This window comes from Abramis brama (assembly GCF_963993115.1).
Source record: "Abramis brama genome assembly, chromosome: 25".
Taxonomy (NCBI): domain Eukaryota; kingdom Metazoa; phylum Chordata; class Actinopteri; order Cypriniformes; family Leuciscidae; genus Abramis; species Abramis brama.
In genome coordinates, this window is record NC_139987.1 from 25,358,275 (window position 1) to 25,381,836 (window position 23,562).

Sequence of the window (23,562 nt, forward strand, 5' to 3'; positions counted from 1 at the left end):
AAATGTTCCACAGAAGGTGCGAGCCGAGCGCGAATTCCAGCGCAACGCTTTACCACACGCTTTCAGTTAACGATCATATAGTGCGAGTATGGCCTGCCTTCGAGATGTTAGTAGCTAAACCGAACAACGGTTTATGATAAAAGTATTAAACGGGTAATAGAAGCATTTAGTTTGCAAAGACTATCAATCAAAGCTCAGCTTTGGGAAGATTAGATATACAGGTAAAGATTAGGAGACTGCGAGAAGAAGAAAGAGAGAATGTGATGGAGATGAGAGGAAGAGCAGGTATTGCACACTGTACCCATGAGATTAACATTATTACAATGTATTCCTATTTAACACATATAAATGTTCTTTGCTAATTACAGTGGCAAATATAAGCTCAATTTAACAACACAAGCACCTATTAATTATAATGCCATAATAGTAGTATTATATAAATATAATTATTTGTATATGGTCCTCGAATATGTGTTATTTCACCAGTATCAGCATTGGGAGTGTTTGCGCAACTTGCATTATTAAGCCAGTAGGTGGCGACAAGTGTATATTATTATACATTTATATTATAAATGATATTATTTATAATGGCTAGGTTAAAAACAGATATTATATTATGTGCAGTTTGTGATATTAGCTCACTTTTCGGCAAAAGCTCTGTTGGCTTTTATAGATTACCACGGCAAACAATTATTTTCTGTGTATTAACTTGCACGGATTAATTGTTCACCACAAGACTAGTAATATGCGCTAATAAAGTAAATAGGGTCAATTTTGATTTCATGTCGACTTTAAATGCAAATGTTCTTTGAGTATTTCATTTGTGAAGGTAAAGCATGTGCACACTATACTCTTAATTACAAGAAGAAGAAGAAACTGCTCTTAAACTGGGTGTGTGACAGGCTGTGGAATGGGGTTTGGCCGAGGAAAAATTCAGTCAAAATAGTTTTTTTGCTTTAACCCCTGTCTTCACCTCCATTCACGGCGTCATCAAGCTTTGCCTTTGTTACTGTTTTGAATAAGCGACCTTTAGCAGCGAAACTCACATACTGTGCTTTTAAATGGCATTTATTTGTTATTTTTTGCCTCTGCCCTTTTGTTATGTCTGGTTCTCAAACCCTTGTGATAAATTATCCATATATATCTATATATAGATTGATGTCTATCAATATCACACTTCTTTTCAGTGCGACAACAAATGAGTTATTGTGATATAAAAAAACTGTTCAACTGTGAAACTCAAATAGATGAAGAAACAGCAAATTTTCATTTAATGATTCAGAAGACGAGTCTTCAGTTTTGAATAAAGTTTTCATGTATTTCATATTTAGCCTTTTATAACCTACAGTAAAGGTTTTCTGTTGCTTTTTGGCAAATTACATGGAAACCAAATGAGGTCAATTTCACCCCCAACACAATTCGTAGTTTCTAAAGTTTGTACAGTCTTTACAACACACATCTGTGTTGAAACTTTGCACGCACATTCATGACTTATTAAAATATACAAAAATGTCAAACCAGTTTAACCAGCATTTCAAATTGACCCACAACACAATATTAATTCCTAAAAAACTAGCAGTAGGCTACTAGGCTTACATATTTTTGTTGTTGTCAGTTATTTGAATGGCAGGTTTGGGAAGGAAGACGGAGTGCAGGCCTGGCGTGTGAAATATGCTGAGGTGTGTAACGCCATGGACATGGTGGGATTTGAAGAGCAGGTAAGAACTAAACTCACTGTAGTGTCCTGTGGTTTGAATAAATGCCTCATCTACAACTTTAAATAACATTTACTGATTGAATAGGATGCTACATTGAATATTTGAACTTCCCAAAATAATTTTACTACAAAAAGATGTTTGCGAATGCTGTCAAGTTTCACACCATTTTTAATGTATTTACCTTTCCCGTTTCACATTCACATCATCTCGTTTGTAGGAAAAGGTGGACATGATGACTATTCTAGCTGGCATTCTGTCCCTGGGGAACATCACCTTTGAAACAACAGACAACGACGCTCTGAAGGTGTCAGAGACATCGCGCGGCTGGTTAAAAGCTACTGCAGTGAGTTTCCTGTTGCACTTCTTGCAGATGTGTGGCAACACAAAACTGGTCACAATTCACAGGTCATCATGACACTCAACGGTAGATGTGGCAGCTCTAACCCACTATAAAATGTGTTTTTAACAACAGTGCTGTTTTTAATGTACAAGTGTGAAGACAAACGGAAAGAAAAGTTTGAATCTCAAACTCTGAAAACTTCAGCAGACCTTGCGGCGCAAATGCTTGCACTGATGCATGAAATAGACAAAGGAATATAGTTGATCAACCTGGGCTGCATTTCCCAAAAGCAAATTATGGTCTGGAAAAGTCGTGAAAATCGCTATATGGCTTAGTGCGGTTATCAATTCACAAAAGCTGTGATTTAGTTGAATAAATATATGCGCTGCGTGTTTCAGAGTGAAGCGCAACACTGTGTTCGTTTACACACAAGCAGCTCATGATTTGTTTTCAGTGTCTCAGAGCAGAGAAAATTAAATTAAAATTAAAATGTTTCCTTTTGAAATGAAAATGTTTGAAAATTAAGAATTTATGACAGCCATAAATATTGCTTTTACAGTGAAATATTACATTAATAATAATAGTAGTAGTAGTAATAATAGTAGTAATATTTCTTTTTTGTTTAATATTTTTACTTAATAATAATAATAATAATAATAATAATTATTATTATTATTATTATTATTATAATAAACATTTTGGACAAATTTGCTGCCCTACGAAGCAAAGCAACCCCCCCCCCCCCTTTTGCTTTTGAAAAAATTGTATCAGAAAAATAGCAACACATTTTTTTTATATCGCGTATCCCTAAATTATGTTAATCTTTTAAATATTTCATTGCCTAGCTAATTTTGAGTGCATTTAATATATATATATATATATATATATATATATATATATATATATATATATATATATATTTATATATATATATATATATATATATACATACATACATACATACATACATACATACATACATACATATGTATTTGCTAGTGTGGTTGTTCATGGAAAAAACAAACTGCATGATTTTCTCACCCATAGATTTGAGGGGGGTTTTTTTCAGCTGTTTTTTTTTTTTTTTTTTTTTTTTTTTACTTGAATTTATGAGAAATCTACAGACACAAACAGACAAAGTGTAGTAAAATAAAGACCTAAATGTGTATTTCGGACTTTTTTTCACCACAAGTCTGAAAGAAGACATGTTATTGAAGACAAATATCCAAAAATCTCAAAATTGACCAGTAAAAAAAAAACGATGTTTTTGCCTGCCGTGTCTCGCCTTAAGTGAAATTACTGAACTTAAATAAACAAGCTTCATAAAAATGATCATTCTGGAAGAAAATTTCAGATGGCACTTAGAGGTTTTTGCATCTGAACTCTTCATACACACATATATATATATATATATATACATATATATATTTATATATATATATATATATATATATATATATATATATATATATATATATATACATATATATATTTATATATATATATATATATATATATATATATATATATATATATAAATAAAATTGTTTCCAAAAAACTGGGGGAAATAAAGATAAAATCACTGTGCTTTACCAACTCGGTGTGCATAGATTCGTCAATGCTGGAGCTTTTTTCACATGCATGCAATGGAAACATTGCTGTGTCGTTGCTGTGGCATTACTAAGGTGTTCTGAGTAATTTAAGCATGTTGTTGCTAGTGTGGTTGTTCATGGAAAAAACAAACTGCATGATTTTCTTTTTTTAGCTGTTTTCCGGTCCAGCAGGTGAAAAGAGTGTGTCTGATAACATAGTAAAGTAACAGCACACTCTCCTCAATAACATGCATAATTTAAGAAATCACTTAAGGATGACGCACATGCAGAACTTTAATATTTAGTGCTATAGATTTGTCCGCATCACTGACGCCAAACCATGAGCAACAGTAGTAGTGACGCTTGAATTAAAAAAGTCGAGGTTTTCTCAGGAGATGAATGTTAGCCCACAGTCCCAGCGTCACCTCGACCTCCCTACTGTTTAATCAGGTGAATTACGGCCCGTGTGCACACAAAGAAACTCTTTTAAGGGCAAACTGAAGGAGGCGTGGGTCCGCCTACATCTGGCCTTTTACGATAAGACACCCAGCGCAGAAAGGCCAGAAGTGGCTATGTTTAGACTCCATTAGTCGTCCTAACACGTATGGGGAAGTTAATAGTAGCACGCTGCATTTCCCTGACACAGGGCGATTTCCATTTATCAAATCTACTGTGGCGTACTTTAACTTATATACATTGGTACAACAAAAGGCACTTCAAATCTAATTTGCCCAATCCGGTCCATGTGTCCACAATGGCCCCCAGCATCTAAATAGACAAATTAACGTGACCTTTCCTGTATGACATTTACGTCTTGGTCACATTTGACTAGTCATTGTTCTTTCAAAATGGCAGGGTCTGTTTTTTGTTGGTAGCACAATTAATTTGGTCTGTTCGCATTGCACAATGTGATTTAGCTGACAGCACATGTTCAGCATTCTTAGTTTTTTTCTAAAATAACATTCCTTTAAAAGAATCACAAATCTAACCTCAGGTGCGTATGCACTTTTTGGGAGAAACCAGGGCTGCACATTTCTGAGGAAAACAAATGTAATTGCAATGGAAAGACGCTATATAATTAAAACGTATTATTATTATTAAGTACGGAAAGATGGTTGGTGCATGTTTTTTTATTTTTTAAATGCACTTTAAAGTGACCCAAACTCAGAGCAGATGCAGAGACATGCTGAAACATCAAGTCTGAAACATTAACCCAAAATAGTTTAAAAGAGAGAATGCATACATAAACCACATAAAAGGAAAATCATGAGATGGGAAAATTAGATGCATGTTTATACATTTCTCAAGTGGTTATATATAGAATGTATAGAATTAACCCATTTAATCCCACCGGACACAATAGTGACCGTAAAGAAAGTGTTCATGAAGATATAAAAATGTTATCGACTGCTGTTTTAGTGCATTTCCAGCAAATATGGAGAGAATAAAAGGGTCTCAGTTACATTTGTGTTGTTTCACATGGTTAGTGTAAAATGTCACATGACCAGAGCAGTTTAATTCTTGTTTGCACACAAAATGTTAGTATAGTAAGATAATGTGTATCAAAAATCTGTGTAATGTCTTTAAGGTGTCTAGTATTAATATATGAATTCACAATTATTCAGTTTTGTTGAGAGTGGTCATAGAATGAGTAAAGATGTTGATGACAACAATAGTGACCGGTGGGAAAATACAGATTTATTCATTTTTTGTTGTTGTCTATAAGTGTTGTATAAAGGTTATTATGTTTAATAGTAACCCTAAAATGACATGAAAGAGTTTAAAATGTGTTAAATAACTATGCTGATATAGGCTATATAAGAATTTTGGTAACACTTTACAATAAGGTTCATTAGTTAACATTAGTTAATGTATTAACTAACATGAACTAACAATGAGAAATACATTTGTTACTATATTAGTTAATCTTTGTTAATATTAGTTAATAAAAATCCAGCTGTTCATGTTAGTTCACAGTGCATTAACTAATGTTAACAAATACAACCTTTTATTTTAATAATATATTAGTAAAAGAAGCTGAAGAATTAATAAATGCTGAAGAAGAGCAGTTCATTATTACTTCATGTTAACTAATGAAACCTTATTGTAAAGTGTTACCAGAGTTTTCAGTATACACATTATCCCAATTGTGACCGAACATAAAACACAATTTTTCCATGAAAATGTAAAAAAATTATTATTGATTTTAAGGGGCAACTAATGACACCTCATTTGGATATTTTCATGTCTGGGAATTAAACGGGTTAAAAGAGTTTATTTCTCCTTCTCAGCAAGAATTAAGTGAGCGTCACAACTCTCTGCAGACTCTTTCTTGGTCGTAAAAGTCTTATCAGTCTTAATGTGTCCTGTAATTTTCTACTCTTGAACACATGGGATGGAAACGCTGCTTTATTTCGCAAATGTTTCATGCGATTTTCCAATTTTGCGCACAAGTTAAATTGCCAACTTTGGATATAAACACCTAGAGGCAACACCAGTGAATGAGCTGCTCGCATATAAATGAACACAGTGCTGCACTTCACTCATAGCCTGGAAATCCAGACCTAAATCTGAAAGATTAATGGTCTGACGTCGACTAATGAAGATCGGCCAGCTCGAGGGGCGGCACCAAGCATGCATTTGAAAATCTCACTGCACGCAATTGGATAACACTACGACCAATCACAACAAGCCCCATGCGCTTAGCTACCAGCGGAGCTAACTGGTAGATTAGACTCTTGCCGTATCCGGTCGACAAAACAGCAAAAACGCCCTTCTTGCAAAGGAACGATTCGAGCGGCGTCTTCTGTTCCTCTTTTAGATAAAAAGCCAAGTCTAACTCGTTCATTGTAGCGGCCAAAGCCGTTTCAAACAACTGGTGTTCATCCATCGGCCATCCTGCAATGTTTACTAATGACTTCGACGTCACAGTGCTGTCGTCATCTGTTTAGCTCGCCTCTGGCCCGCCTATATCAGATAACCCGATGTGATTGGTGCAGCTCAGATCGAGGGGCATATTTAATGAGCATCATTACTCGACACCAGAGTATCTCGCAGAGCAAATTCAACTTGTGCTCTCGCGAGAACTCTGGATTTCCAGGGAACTTCACTCATGCAGCAAGCAGTCGCTTTATAATTAAATCATAGCCTTCGTGATATGATAATCGCATTAAGCCATACCGCGATTTCGGTTTCATTTTTATTAATCATGCAGCCCTAGGAGAAACGCATCCTTCTTGGCTAAAACCTTTGGAAAACCACAATAAAAGAAGCATTTTGTGTGTTTGTTTCTGTGACCAGGGTCAGTTTGGCGTTCAGGAAGAGGATTTACTGAAGAGTCTGACCTGCACCACGTCAGTGACGCGAGGAGAGGCCATCCAGCGACTCCACAACCAGCAGCAGGCTGAAGGTACCACATCATCAGTGTGACATCACTGGTGTGTTTGACTCTTTTCATGTTGATCAGCATCTGTTTTTTTAAATGATCCTTTCAGATGCCAGAGATTCCATCGCTAAAGTGGCCTACGGTCGCGTCTTCGGATGGATCGTCAGTAAAATCAACGAGCAGCTTGCTCCTAAAGTAGATTTTGACGTGGAGCTTAATGAAATAGGTAAATATACCAGTTCATGCTGTGACTGAGAAAATTGCGTCTCACTTTCACTTTGCTACGGTGGGCGAGAGATCTCAACGCACTGCAACTGAAAAAAACACATGCAAAAAGAAAAAACACCTGCAAATTAAGAAAACATCTTCATCAGTTTCACAACACACGTGTGCTCCAAATACTCACAACACAACCAAATACAGAAATAACACAGACCACATGTTTTCAGGGGACCCCAATAAGTGATGAACCCGGCTGAGACGTGCTGAATTTTTTTTTTTTTTTTTGCAAAACATACAGAGATGACATGTTAATGACATACAACTTTGTATACAATATACAAAATGTATTAACCATATGTTCAATGTCATCAGAATACAAATGAGAAAAGAACAATGAGCTGAAAACTAAAATAAATAAATCAAAAAGATAGAGAAAAAGACCATGAGGGAAGATAATTAATCTATACATCAGTTACATTGTACAAATTTCACTTGTTCATCACTTATTTGGTTCCCCTGGAAACATTTCTGTTGTGGTCTGTGTTATTTGCAGCGCGTTTCTGTATTTGTTGTGTTGTGAGTATTTGGAGCACACGTATGTTGTGAAACTGATGAAGATGTAAAGGATTTTTTTTGTCAATTTAGATCACAACAATTTTTTTACCTAAGATGTGTGACATTGAGGTTTCCTCTTTCTTTATTTATAGGAATACTTGACATCTTTGGTTTCGAGAACTTCGCTGTGAACCGGTTTGAGCAGATCTGCATCAATCTGGCTAACGAACAGCTCCAGTACTTCTTCAACCATGTAAGCCCTTCATAGTGCTTTATTATGAGTTTGATATTTATATAGGGAAGCCTATTTCATGAAACAAAAAACATGACATGGTTTGGCAAGTGCACATGCTGACATGTTTACAACTCAAGTTTGATTTGAAGTCTCATCTTGGACTTTCTTTGTCAGTAAAATGGCAAAAAAAAAAAAAAAATACAAATAAGAAAACGTGGTCATTTTAACTTTACACTCATGTAGCGTGTCTCATAATATCTTGAAGACATATCTGGCTGTAGTGAACAGATGTTACAAACCATTTAAATGCCACATTCGGTCATGGTCACTGCCGATTCTGTCAACGGGACTTGATTTGCCACTCCATGAATCTGATGATCACATTTTCCATGTCATTTCCCTCTAGCACATTTTTCTGATGGAACAGAAAGAATATAAAGAGGAAGGCATCACATGGGAGACCATAACCTACAAGGACAACAAGCCCATACTGGTACGTCTACGTCCTAATCCTTCACCCTCTGTGATTGTCTCCAACTTTTTTCCCCATTTTTCCTTCTCTCCGACTCCAAAAATACACCCGAGCTCTGCGTTTGGCTGACGGCCATGTGGTAAATCCTGAACACAGGAAGTGCTGACAGAGCAGGACACGTAGCTTTGAGAATCTCTCTCAAATTTCTGCATGCATTCTGACCCAGATCCTTGGAAACTAAAGGAAACTGTGGTCTTTGCTTGAAGCTTGTTTTCACCTCGTTCTCATGTGAGATTCCTGGGCCGATCTGCTCTGTAAATATGAACTCTGCCCTGTAATTATGGGATTTCAGCAGCCGCCTGTTTTGAAAGCTGCAGACTTGCATGTATGTCATGTTCATGTAGCATTCAACCTACAACTCTCAAACACTGCGTATCCTGTGGTGTAACATTATTCTACAGCGCCGTCAGCTAGAAAAGCCTGTTTAGCTTGTCAGCATGGAAAACTCATTCACTCATGCCAGGTTTATTCCCGTTTCAGGACCTGTTCCTCACAAAACCCATCGGGATTCTCTCTCTACTGGATGAGCAAAGTGCCTTTCCTCAGGTATGTGTTGCCAGCTGAAACCTGAGACACAAAGAGAAAACATGTTGCCAAATCCTCCATTGAACCACATTAAAAATATATATATTTTTTGCATCTGCTTTGGACATGCTTGTATACCTAAATGTGTAGTAATTTAAATCGGTTAATTTAAGTATTGCAATCTCTTTACAATTATATATAAATATAAATACAAATAAAATGAATAAAAAAATACAAATAATTAAATTATTAGTATATAGACAAATCCGGCGAAACACGGAAGTAAAGCAGCGCCGCCATTACTGCGTGCCTTGCTGCTAAGGAAGTAGCGTTGGTCCCGTAGGCGGCTGTAGCAGATGTAGCTGTACGAAATGTTATTTTTATCTATTCATCTTTAATTTTGTACAGTCGCCCTGCTGTATGGCTACAACACTTCCCTCGGCCGGCCATGCAGTCACACACTACTTCGAGAACTTTGCAGTTTTCTCTCTATATTGTTACTGACACATTATGGTACGAGTTCACTGCCTGTGAAAACCGCACGACACCTTTTAATGTGAGCTCATCTGCGAAGGTATGCAGTATCTGGCCAATCCATCCGGAGCTCATGTAATTCTGACCTTCAATCAATGCCCTGTACTTTAGGTTCTGAAGCTCGCATGCCAGATGATTAATAAAATAATGTTGAATACCTGTAAGCTGCCAACTCTCACGCTTTCACCGTGAGACTCACGCAATTGACACTTTTCACACGCTCTCACGCCACACATCCATTTTCTCACGCACATAAAAATCGAGAAGCAAAGAGGACATGGAGACCGACAGACTAGACAGAGCAGGTTAGTTATAAAAAAAAGCTCAGCTCTCAGATTCTGTCAATTTTATTATGAAATTCAAACAATAAATATTTTGGCGTTTGTAAGTGACGTGACAGATCCCTATGGTGAATTGACCGATCATAACTTAATAGTAAATAAACACGAATGAACAATGTTAAAAGAAACAGTAGCATAACCTACCGAAATGTATATTCATCATACATAATATCGATCAATCAGTGTTTTTTTTAACCGCGGAAAGGGTCAATAAAACAGCTGGAGAACAATTATGTCACATAACATTTACCTCAGGAAAGAAAAAAAGAGCTATAGAGAGTATTTTGCTAAATATGTGTACTATATTACATATTTATTATACGTTTTCTTATATCATTAAATAAAGTTGTTATTATAATAAAAAAAACGCATTATATTTAATTTGAGTTATTTTTAACCTTAAATAATACTGCCAGCTGATAACTCTGTATGTTTAACTTACAGCATTAGGTGAGAATTTTTTTTCTTGAGAAAAAATAACGCCTATCTTGTGTACCTAATATTTACCCAAATTAGTCAATATTAAAACAAATCACAAGAATTGAACTGAATTGAAATCCTGAAATTGTTTCAAGCAATAAAAATAAAAAAAACGTACCAGAAATTGTACCATATAATATAAACATTGCAACATGTTGTCACTAAACCTAATAAAATTCAGTTTAGTAACTAAAATGTTTTGACAATCACAATATTTAAGCCCCAGGATCCGCTTTCATTGAAATGTCATTAGAGGACACCGGCAAGTGTCACACCCTCACACTTCGCGGCGGATTTGTGTATATGCATTTTTTTTTCAAACCCCACCCATTTTATGCTAATTTTCATTCCATCCCCATTTAATATATTTGTACGGTGGAGACATTTTACTCAGATAATATTCACTCTGTTCCATATACGTACATTACAGTCATGTGACTGCATTTGTTGTGGAAACTCTTGAATCTCAAGAATAGCAGTTAATAACATAATGTTTATGTGCTTGTGAATGTTTTTGCACCCACAGGCCACTGACCGAGATTTTGTTGATAAGTTGAACAGCAAATTTAAAGCGGCTCCCAACTTTGAGGTTGTGCGAAACCACACCCCTCTGTTCACTATTGTGCACTACGCTGGGAAGGTGAGTCTACAAACCACCGTCATCATTACTTAACCTAACAAGTCACCTGATCAGTGACTTCATTTAGATGCTAACAAAGAATGTAATCTGTATTGTAGTGCTGGTTAATAATTAAATGATTGTGTGCAATTTCTCCTAGAGCAGATAGATTAATAAGGGTGTTTGTCTTCATAATGTGTCCATTATTCCTGCATGAAATGTCTTTTTGTGGTCGTTTAAGGTGCAATACAACGCAAGCGGTTTCCTTGAGAAAAACCGGGACACAATACCAGCCAACATTCGTGAGCTCTTCATCAACAGCGTCACTCCTCTCCTCAGTGTTTTGTTCGCAGGTCTGAATTGGCACATCTTTATTATAACGCCAATAAACTAAAACACACACACACACACACACGCGTGGGCGCACACACACACACACACACACACACACACACACACACATAGATAGTTATAAACATAAGTGAATAAATGAATTTAGATGCATTTACATGCATTTGATTCAGTTATATATACATATGTATTTATTTGTGTGTGTGTGTATGTGTGTATTTTTTGGAGTTATAATAAATATATATAATTATTTAAATATAATATATGTTAATTTTAATTATGTTTTTAATTTTTACTACATTTAATATAGTTTAAACCGTTTTTCCTATGCATGTGTGTCATTGAAATATTCATTTAATTATTATGGCTATTATATTTTAGATGTTCGCAGATTATTAGATATTTAAACAAGCGGAAATAACAAACAAAAGCATTTAGTTGTGAGTTTGAGTTTTGAACACACACACACATACACACACGCATTTATTCAAATTTTAGATGTTTACTAAGATCCTTCTATTATATATTAAATCCCACAATAATATTTAAAATATAAGTAAGCTTAATATATATAAAATCATCCTTTATTGGGTACTTTCAATTGGGAGGTGGCTGTGGCTGAAAATTATATTGAACTATTTTTTTCCATAGTTGTTTTTAAAAATATCTTTTTTTTGTAAAAAAGTAGTTTTTAACTTTTAAAAAGTAAAGTAAAAAAAAAAAGCATTTATTTTATTTTTTAAATCATGAAACTTTATGTAAAAAAAAATGTGTCCCACATTTTCATGTCACTACCAAAACAGTGTGTGTTTCAGTCCATTGGCTGAGACTGATTTTAACCACACACCCCTACATTTTTGATCAGGAAATATCCCTGTGTAGCCTCTCTCTCTCTCTCTCTCTCTCTCTCTCTCTCTCTCTCTCTCTCTCTCTCTCTCTCTCTCTCTCTCTCTCTCTCTCTCTCTCTCTCTCTCTCTCTCTCTCTCTCTCTCTCTCTCTCTCTCTCTCTCTCTCTCTCTCTCTCTCTCTCTCTCTCTCTCTCTCTCTCTCTCTCTCTCTCATAGCCTCTCTTTCATTATACATTATAGATAGGCACCATCATGTTGAGGGAAATGTGTTCAAAAGTCTGAAAATCTGTGTGTAACTTTAAGGGATGTCACTACCAAACACCTTTTTTCACCTTTTGTAATTCCATAAAATTAGTTTTTATATGTGTACAACTGTTCAGAACTGTGCTAGGTTAACCATGTGCTGGCTGTCATCTTTGAGCTAGGCCCAAAAGTATCTAAAATTGTCACTACCGAAACAGTCACGACCGAAACCTGTGGTGAAGTTTCGGTTGTGACGTGTTTTTTTAAAAGTGTTATTCGATTAAATGTAGTGTCTGTGTGTGTACAGCTGTTCAGAACTGTGCTAGGTAACCATGTGCTGGTTATCATCTTTGAGTTAGGCTCAAAAGTATCTAAAATTGTCACTACCGAAACAGTCTTGACCGTTCATGAAAAAAAAACACAGTCAAAAAACATACATGTACCGTTCCACCCCTAATATATACATACACACACAAAAAAAAAATATACATCATTACTATTGTTGTGTTTTTTTTTATTTTAAATGTAATCTTTTTTTTTCTCTCTCTTTTTTTTCAGCTACAATTTCTCGAACAGGCACACTAATGCCAAGGAAAGCCAAGGTACAACTAAGATTTTGACTTAATTTTTGACATACCAGTTTTCTTTTCGAGTGCCTGTTAAAACATGTTGTGGTATTTCCCAAATACCTTTAAAGGCTGGATTTTCAGAAAATATATAGCTGTACAAATGACAAATTAGTCGTAACTTTGAGATGAGTGATAATGAAAGCAGCATGTAGTGTTTCACCTCATGACCCTGTGTGTGCCAATTTTAGTTACAAGTTGCTGGTGACAACTTCAACTCAACCAGGAAGCAGTCTGTTGGTGCGCAATTCAAGGTAAATTATGCTTACAAATAATCATAGTGCATGTTTTATGTGCCGGTTTATTGGATGTATCCTATAATCAGATGTATGTAAATGCATCTGCATGTGCTTGAATATGCACATATATATATATAGGGCTAATGGTGCGTTCACACCGGACGCGAATAGCGCGTCAGGCGCGAGTGATTTCAATGTTAAGTCAATGCAAAGACGCGTTACGCGCGTAAAAAATTCCTGCGGCGCGAATGAGGCGTTTAGCGCGGCGCGGTAGACGCGAATTCGCCTCATTCGCGCGTCAAGTTCGCGCGAATGACGCGAATTGAGCGTCTGGCGCGTTAAGCGCGTTACGCGCGAATGATTTTATTAGTGCTATTTGTGCATTCACGCGTTTGACGCGAATTCGCGTCTGCCGCCCGAGTTGAAAAATCTGAACTTCTGCGTCAATTCGCGCCGCGTTAACCAATCAGGAGCCTGTTTGCATGCTGCTGTCACGTGGTGAAGTGACAGTTTATAATGTTATTTTATGTTTGGCCTCAATAAATTATTTTGTAATATGACTAAAATGCACAATAAAGCAAATAAAAACATAAAACTCGATTTCAATATATGAGAGATACTCATTTTGTATTGAATGCTATTTATTCCATATCTATTCTAGATTATATGAAACATTATTAATCTAATGTAAAGACAACAAACACAATTTAGTGTATAAAAACAAACAAAAATCACAGGACAGGTTTCACTTTTGAAGGCTGGCTCCATTTATTATCAAAACAAAAATAAATCACAGATTAGGTGGGTGCGAGCGAGGGTGAACCTCGCGCCGGGCTGTACAGCGCGGGCTCGTCAGGCAGCGACCACTCGAGGCCGAGGCTTATACGGCCTACGCTGTCCTCGTCAGCGTCCTCACCGTTAGGTCCACCAAACCTACCTCCTGGAGCAAATTGTGAAACTCCTGAAACCCTCCGGAGGGTTTGGTGGACCCGAGTACAGCGACGATGTCCCCTACGCAGCTGTTTCTGCTCTCCAGAGCATATACGAGCGGTGATTCTCTCGATTAATGCTAATGCTCGATAAACAAAAAAAAGATGGCTGCCAACAGGTTTCGAAACTTTTGCCTCTGACGCGCGTGACGCGCGTAAATTTCGCTTCAAACTTTTGATTTTACGCGCGTCAATTTCGCTCTTGACGCGCGAATGCACACAAAGTGGTCACGCGTATAACTAGACGCGGCAGGCGCGAATTTAGACGCATATTCGCGTTTGGTGTGAACGCAGCATAAGAGTTGTACACTTGAGTGTTTTTGGTTCGAGGCCGACCAACACAAACCGAGACATGGGGGGAAAAAAAGAGAGAAAATGTATATATATATAATTTATTATTATTATTTTTATTTTATTTTTTTGTATATATCTGAAATATTATATTATATGGATGAATCTCTCAAAACACTGTCAAGAAGTTCATATTTCACCCCATATTGAAGTGAAGCCTAATGTTTGGTCCATTTAGGATTTTTGCATTGAGATATTTGCATTGTCATAATTAGGCGCTGACATTCACTCTTGTATTTGACCCTGCCTATGTTTTAACAGCCTAACTGTCTTTACATTGTTTGGAAACTAAAAGCGTTTTGTTCCGTACAGCATTCCCTGGCTGTCCTTATGGAGAAGATGTTTGCCGCCAGTCCGCACTTTGTTCGGTGCATCAAACCCAACCGAAGCAAACAGCCTGATCAACTGGACAGTAAACTGGTGATGGATCAGGTACGTCACCACAGGTCCGGTAGCTTCACAATCATCAAGTCTCCGCTGGGTTCGGCCCTGTTTGAGGCCCCTTTTATTTTCCACAGTGGAGCCAAATGCATTCTCATTTTTTCCTGCCCTCCAGTTCTCTGAGCTGTACTTAAAACCTGGAAGCCTTTTAGTGCTGTTATTTGAGTTAACTCCAAATCCCTCTAATGATAGAGGAGCCACTGGGTTTGTGTGCAAGAGCCAATATTGACTGAACACTGTTTTAAGAGATTGTCTTGTTGGAGCTGCTCAGTGACTGTCTAGTTCATTGACACAGTGACTATAAGCTCTGTATGGTGTAGATACTAGTTAAAAGCAGAAAATATAAGTGGTGTCTGCCTGTGTAAAACTTGCCACCACTTTACTAGGGCTATTCTTACTCATTGCTAGGTTGTTTTGGGTACTTGGTTATAATAGTGGTAAGTAACCACCAAAAATGTTTTGTTCTGTTCTCAAAGAACCATCCTGTTCAAATGACATAATTTGTCTCGATATGCATAAACTAAATTCCAAGTCTGTAAATCATCTGACCATTTAAACTACATGACTGTGCAACACTGACACCTGCTGTGGAAGTGTGGAAGTGCAGTCTGCAGCCTAAAAGAATAAAAATCAGCCTGATGTAAATATCAATATAATATAAAAAATGTATTTACACATACACACACGTTGTGATTTCATGTTTTATGGGGACTTTCCATAGACGTAATGATTTTTATACTGTACAAACTGTATATTCTCTTCCCTTACACTAACCCGACCCCTTTTACATTTTCAAAAAAACATCACTTTGTATGATTTATACGCTGTTTTCCCTCATGGGGATCAAAAAATGCCCCCACAAGGACAAGGATTTTTTAGCGGATAATGAAATTTAAAAACATAAATATTTAATAATAAAATAAAATAATTGATTATGTAATATTATGTATAATGTTATATGTAATAATGAAATATTTAAGTACATTTACTTGTACAATGAAAGTAAAGAGCTAATATATATATTTTATATAATATATATATATATATATAAAAAATTTTTTTTTTTTTACTCTCCCAACCTATCATTCCAAATCTGTATGCTGCCTTTCTTCCTATAAAATACAAAATAATATTATATATTATATTAATTTTGCAGTATAGCTCACAAGTTGGATAAACTGCATTTGTGATACTTTATTGGTTATTTTTTTAGTTTGATGGTAAAAATCTAATTTTGTTGTATGCAAAATGAAGCTTTCGTTCAAGAGACTTTTTTTTTGTGTTCATGGAAAAAATTTAATTTCGAAAAAAGAGTGAATAATGAATTAACTTGTTTAATTTTTAGGTGACCTATCCCTTTAAAAGTGACCTAATGGCACCTTTCAGAGTCTCAGTTGTCCCATCCGTCATATTTATGTTCATATTTTCTGCCTCCTCCTCTCTAGCTGAGGTACAACGGCCTGATGGAAACAATCCGGATCCGGCGGGACGGTTTCTCATGGCGTCCAACTTTCAAGGAGTTTGCAGAGAGGTTTGTGTGCTGGCAGAAAAAATGACATTTTATCAGTTCATCACATCAGATTACCTGCAGCATTACTCAGATTTCTGCCCCGTAGGTACAACATTCTGCTGCTGAAACCGGATCTCCCGTCGGACAAGAGCAGGTTTGAGCAGCAGATTCATCATGTTGTGTTAAAGGTGCACCAAGTGAAAAAAACAACAGGTTTTCAACCTAAAGAAGATTATAGTACATTTGACAAATGTTTACATGATGTTAACGCACATTAGAGGAACAAACTCCCTATTATCAGCTGCTTTTGCTTGCAGACTAAATGCATACAAAATAAAAGTATGTAAACAATGCCAAAAAACATTATAGCTTAGTATAAAGTTCAAGACCAGCAGAAATTAGTTATATCTAGTTATATATATATGTATGTGTATGTACAGGTGAAACTCGAAAAATTAGAATATCGTGCAAAAGTTCATTTATTTCAGTAATTCAACTTAAAAGGTTAGGGTTCAAACCAAGTACTGAGTACATATGCATGATTATACTTTTCAGAGGGCCGACATTTCTGTATTTAAAATCTTTTTTTTAATTGATTTCATGTAATATTGTAATTTTCTGAGATTTTGAATTTGGGGTTTTCATAAGCTGTATCAAAATTATAACAAATAAAGGCTTGAAATATCTCACTTTGCATGTAATGAGTCTATATAATATATTAGTTTCACCTTTTAAGTTGAATTACTGAAATAAATGAACTTTTGCACGATATTCTAATTTTTCGAGTTTCACCTGTATGCATGTATATAAAAAGTATACAATGAAAAAAAAAAAAAGGAAAATCTCAAATAAATAACATAAAATGACTTTGTGCTCCTTTTAAACAAGCTCTTCATGATGATTAGTACTGATATTGATTATTTGGTTTAATCTACAATGGTTCTCGTTTTCTTTTGTTGCTTTTAGCTGTATGTCGATCCTCAACAGCACTGAACTCTCTGGTTGGAAGTGTGGGTAAGTTTGAGCCTGATGTGACCTGTCTAAATGAAGTAAACACAATTATAAGCATTATTAGTGGCATTTAAGACATGCATCACTATTATTATTGTTCATACGTACAGTTAGTGATTTAAACAAACCCCCTAATCACTCACATTTCCTTTCCGAAAATGTTAAATCTTTTTTTTGGCTTTGATAGTCCTGTCAGGATTTTAGGTTTGTAAAATCTTTCACAGGCCCTAACATGTTTTCATTAAATTTAATTTGGCTTAATATTACACGAGCCAATAAATTAGATACTTTAATGGTTCAGATAATATCAGACAAGTCACAGCAGTTCTCCTGTGTTGCTCTTTCAGATCGTCGCGTTTGTTTTTCAAGTACTGGCACCAGGAGGAGTTGGCCCGTCTGCTGGAGGCACTGGGACGAGCGGCGGTTGTCATTCAGAAGAGTGAGTAGCAATTAAACTAGTTTAAGCCTCTGTATAATTATGGAGGAACTCACAGGAAACCTCTTGGCTCCTAGTTTGACTGCTTTATTGCAACCTAAATCATCTCTCGGATGAGTATACTAATGAAACGGTGTCATGAGCGCAAGTTCAGACATGAACTGCAAGATCCAGACGTGAACTGCGAGATGTGAACTTTTTTTGTGGATTTTTTTTTCTCACTTAAAAAAGGTTTCTTGCATCAAAAGTCATAAAACTGCTGTGACTATTATTCATTACTATTTTCCATCATCTGATTCATAGTTAAAGGTACAGTCACAAAAACAGCCTGTAAAACTCTTTTGTAGCCTGTAAAAGACTTTTGTATGCAAATTACCCGCTATGATTGCGTAATCTCTACATAGTGGCGTAGTTCACATATTCAGTAGTCAGGCAACTTGACTCATCCTGACAAAGTCTTGATATGCAAACATGGGTGGTCATACACTCCTGGTCAAACGTTTGCAATCATTACGATATTTTAAAAATGTTTTTGAAAAGTCTCTTCTGCTCACCAAGGCTGCATTTATTTGATCAAAATAACGTTAAAACAGTAATATTGTGAAATGGTATTAAATCATTTAAAATGACAGCATTATATTTATATTTTTATAATAAATACAGTTAAAACCGTAATATTGTGAAATGGTATTAAATAATTTAAAATATCTGCATTATATTTATATTTTTATAGGAAATACAGTTAAAACCGTAATATTGTGAAATGGTATTAAATTATTTAAAACTAATGCATTTTATATTTTTATAAGAAATAGTTAAAACCGTAATACTGTGAAATAGTATTAAATAATTTAAAATGACAGCATTATATTTATATTTTTATAAGAAATACAGTTAAAACTGTAATATTGTGAAATGGTATTAAATAATTTAAAATGACTGCATTATATTTATATTTTTATAAGAAATACAGTTAAAACCGTAATATTGAAATGGTATTAAATAATTTAAAATAACTGCATTATATTTATATTTTTATAGGAAATACAGTTAAAACCGTAATATTGTGAAATTGTATTAAATCATTTAAAATGACAGCATTATATTTATATTTTTATAATAAATACAGTTAAAACCGTAATATTGAAATGGTATTAAATAATTTAAAATATCTGCATTATATTTATATTTTTATAAGAAATACAATTAAAACTGTAATATTGTGAAATGGTATTAAATAATTTAAAATAACTGCATTATATTTATATTTTTATAAGAAATGCAGTTAAACCGTAATATTGTGAAATAGTATTAAATAATTTAAAATAACTGCATTATATTTATATTTTTATAAGAAATGCAGTTAAAACCGTAATATTGTGAAATAGTATTAAATAATTTAAAATGACAGCATTATATTTATATTTTCTCCCTTTGCATCAAAGGTTACTACTTACAATGTGCTTTTGCAGCGTTGGGCATTGTAGCCAATCACAGACAAGTCAGTTGAACGGAACAGCCAATCAGACGCATTTAAATCGCTGAGTCGCTGCGCCGAAAATGTTTAGCGCAAGCTCTCTGAGTTCTACACTTTTGTCATTATAGCTATTAAACTAGATTCAAAAAAGAGGTTCACTGCAAAGTCGTCAGATTCTTTGATTCTAAAGAGTTTTCGTGAGAATGCAGAATCATATTATATACATCTATAGCTTTCTAAATATAATCTATTCACAGTATGAATAAAGGCTTTATTTTTCATGCTGCTTAGAAGACAAGTGCTTTTCATTGTAGTTTTCATTTAAGTGCAGCAGTAAATCCACTAATCTATTGTTCTATGTCTTTGACAGACATAAAAAGCATTGAATAACTCAAAGAAAGCTGCAGTTTAAAAAGCCTAATAAATTTTCATATGCGTTTTTTCGTATTCGCCATTCGGTGGCTCTAAATTGTCAAAACACCATTCAAAATGCTTGCTACGGATGCGAAAAACGCAGAAAATCGAACCCGATCCAAAAAAAATGTTTTATGACGGATGGAAGTTTCGGAGGCAGTGTGTAAACGTGATTGACAAAACATGAGGTCGTATTTATTTTTTATCGTGTGAAAATTTCTGCTGCGAATTTCGGACTCAGTGTGCAAGGATCTTTAAGCTACTTTGAAACAATCTGTATTGTATAAAGCGCTAAATAAATAAAGGTGACTTGACTTTATTTTTGTATAGCTACTCGTAAAGGCTGCAGGGACAAACTTAGGAGGACATTTTTTTTCTTCTTGACTGCCGTGATATTTTCAAGTATTTTCAAGGCTAATATTCCAGTATTAAATCAAAGAATGGCTTCATTTGCATCGAAATAAGTCTGGGCTAAAGCCCCTAATATCCACTGACCCTAGAACTGCCCCTGACTGCATCACATCTTGTTCTTTAGATTTCCGGGCGAGGATCTGCAGAAGGAAGTATCTGGCATTGCTGGCAGAGGTACGGAGGCAGCGTCAGGCTCAGCGTGAGAGAGAGGAGCGCGAGAGAGAGGAGCGTGAAAGAGAGGAGCGCGAGGAGCAGGAGAGGAGACGACAGCAGCTGGAGGACGAGAGGAAAAGACGTCTGGAAGTGGAGCAGGAGAACCTGCGTAAGGACTGTCCTCTGTTTTCACAGCCGCTTCAGTGCTGAAGTCAGTGTCGTGTGTTAAAGGAACACGCCGACTATTTGGGACTTTAGCTTATTCACCGTATCCCCCAGAGTTAGATAAGTCCATACACACCCTTCTCATCTCCGTGCGTGCCGTAACTCTGTCTGACGCACCCACCGCTAGCCTAGCTTAGCACAAAGACTGGAGGTAAATGGCTCCAGCTAGCATACTGCTCCCAATAAGTGACAAAATAACGCCAACATTTACATGTTGTGATTTGTATAGTCACAGCGTGTACAAATAACAAGGTCACATGAGACACAGCCATCTTCTAACTGTATACATACTGGGAACTATATTCTCAGAAGGCGAAGCACTGCTACTTCTGTGGATTGCAACCAACAGATTGAAGCTCAAAAACGTGCATCCATCCGTCACAAACGAACTTCACACGCCATGACACACTACTTCTGACGTCATAAGTTGCGCTTTAGGCATAAGTAGACTGCGTATGGCCATTTGGTCGGAAGCTAGAATTTTACTTTGTAATGTGTTAAATATGAATATTTTTCTTACACAAACTCATCGTTTTGCTTCTGAAGGCCTTCATTAACCCACAGGAGCCGCGTGAAGTTCGTTTATGACGGATGGATGCGCGTTTTTGAGCTTCAATCTGTTGGTTGCAATCCACTGCCATTATAAAACTTGGAAGAGCCAGGATATTTTTTTAATATAACTCCGATTTTATTCGTCTGAAAGAATAATATCATATACACCTAGGATGGCTTTAGGGTGAGTAAATAATGGGGTAATTTTCATTTTAAAGTGAACTACTCCTTTAAGGTCGTGTCTGTGTGTGTGTGTGTGTGTTTGCAGGACCAGCGTCTCCACCGGTGCCCTTGCCGAGAAAGAAAAAGCCTGAGCCCAGGCCTCGCTCGGTGCCGACTGACGTCCTGAAAGATCCACATCTGCCTCCTGTACCGCGGCCGCGCAGCAAGCTTTTTCAGGTGTGACATCATAACTTATTCAGTGAAATACTGCACCTCGATTAATGAGATAACCTCTTTAACCTACAAGCTTAACGATTATTTTCATGCCTAGTCACATCTCTAGTCTGTGTTAGAGCTCGAACACTTTTCACTCTCCCTATTTGAAGTTTGAAGTTGACTTGAAACCAAAATTGACTTTAAAACATGTTTCTCGGATGTTAATACCCTGTAAAATGCCACATTACAAAACTAAAAATGAATTGCAAATGCCATTTCTTCTTGACTTTAAGCAGTGTTATTTTAATTTCATTGATATATTATATAAAATTAGCTTTTATTTTTATATTTTCAGGTCATTTTAATTTTAGTTAAAGTTTTTGTATGTTTGTTTTGTACGGAGCCTCATACCCTCATATGACGTGTGGACAAAAATATATATATCATGGCCATGATTTACTAATTCGTTCCCTTGTTTCACTAAATTGTGTGAATGATATAATAATTTGTTCCCTCATTTCACTAAATTGTGTGCATGAGATAATTCATCTTGTGCACACAATTTAGTGAAACAAGGGAATTTATTATCTCATGCGCACAATTTAGTGAAACAAGGGAATGATTCGTTCCCTCGTTTCACTAAATTGTGCACTTATATAATAATTCTTTCCATCGTTTCACTAAATTGTGCACACGATATAATTTGTTCCCTCGTTTCACTAGTTTCAATTTTGTATTTATTTATATAGCACATTTAAAAACAGCAAACAGGGCTGACCAAAGTGCTGAACAATACACAGGATACAAAACAAGGACATAACCACACATTCATGACAAAAGCTCACAATGAATTAAAAGCTAAAGAAAAAAAGTAGGTTTTAAGAGAGGATTTAAAAACCGTTAGAGATTGAGCCGCTCTGATGTAAACCGGAAGGCTGTTCCACAGCCTAGGGCCAGCAATCGCAAAAGGCTCTGTCTCCTCTATTCTTTAACCGTGATCTGGGGACAGACAGAAGTTTCTGATCACCAGACCTTTAGTTTCATTAAATTGTGTGCATGAGATAATTCATCTTGTGCACACAATTTAGTGAAACAAGGGAATTTATTATCTCATATCACAATTAATTGTGCACTTATATAATAATTATTTCCATCGTTTCACTAAATTGTGCACACGATATAATAATTTGTTCCATCGTTTCATTAAATAGTGTGCACAATATAATTCGTTCCATCGTTTCACTAAATTGTGCACAATACAATAATTAGTTTCCCTCAATTTAGTAAATTGTGGCCACATGGTACTAATTCGTTCCCTTGTTTCACTAAATTGTGCGCACGATATAATAATTTGTTCTCTCGTTTCAATAAATTGTACACACAATATAATAATTCGCTCCATCGTTTCACTAAATTGTGTGCACAATATAATAATTTGTTTCCCTCAGTTTAGTAAACTGTGGCCAGGTTTTACTAATTCATTCCCTCGTTTCGATTGAACTAAAACAATGTAACAAATTATTATATCGTACTCACGATTAACTTAAAACAAGGACACAAATTCGTTAAATGTATGTAATTTCGTGAAAAATGTGTAAGTCGTGGGAACGAATTAATTTGTGGGGCTCCATAGTTTTGTATTTTGTCATTATTCGTATATATATATATATATATATATATATATGTATATGTATATATGTATATGTATATATATATATGTCTATATAATAATAATAATAATATAATCTTTTTTTTTTATATAAATATTTTTTTTTATACTTCAGTTTTAATTTAGTAAAGCTATTTTAGTTCAAGTTAAACTAAAAAAA

The 23,562-nt window shown here is 35.5% G+C and overlaps 1 protein-coding gene across 1 annotated transcript in view; it reads left to right on the top strand.

Moving 5' to 3' along the window:
* Positions 1-23,562, top strand: part of LOC311076352 (myosin-IIIb) — a 41,961-nt gene that overhangs the window by 10,931 nt on the left and 7,468 nt on the right. The window contains exons 7-24 of the mRNA XM_084104511.1: positions 1,616-1,718; positions 1,936-2,061; positions 6,951-7,059; positions 7,145-7,261; positions 7,965-8,065; positions 8,454-8,540; positions 9,060-9,125; positions 10,986-11,099; positions 11,320-11,431; positions 13,079-13,122; positions 13,338-13,400; positions 15,038-15,157; positions 16,612-16,697; positions 16,783-16,830; positions 17,643-17,690; positions 18,035-18,126; positions 20,550-20,747; positions 21,624-21,754. Coding sequence (XP_083960637.1) covers positions 1,616-1,718; positions 1,936-2,061; positions 6,951-7,059; positions 7,145-7,261; positions 7,965-8,065; positions 8,454-8,540; positions 9,060-9,125; positions 10,986-11,099; positions 11,320-11,431; positions 13,079-13,122; positions 13,338-13,400; positions 15,038-15,157; positions 16,612-16,697; positions 16,783-16,830; positions 17,643-17,690; positions 18,035-18,126; positions 20,550-20,747; positions 21,624-21,754 — 1,765 coding nt within the window. The remainder of the gene's footprint in view (positions 1-1,615; positions 1,719-1,935; positions 2,062-6,950; positions 7,060-7,144; positions 7,262-7,964; positions 8,066-8,453; positions 8,541-9,059; positions 9,126-10,985; positions 11,100-11,319; positions 11,432-13,078; positions 13,123-13,337; positions 13,401-15,037; positions 15,158-16,611; positions 16,698-16,782; positions 16,831-17,642; positions 17,691-18,034; positions 18,127-20,549; positions 20,748-21,623; positions 21,755-23,562) is intronic.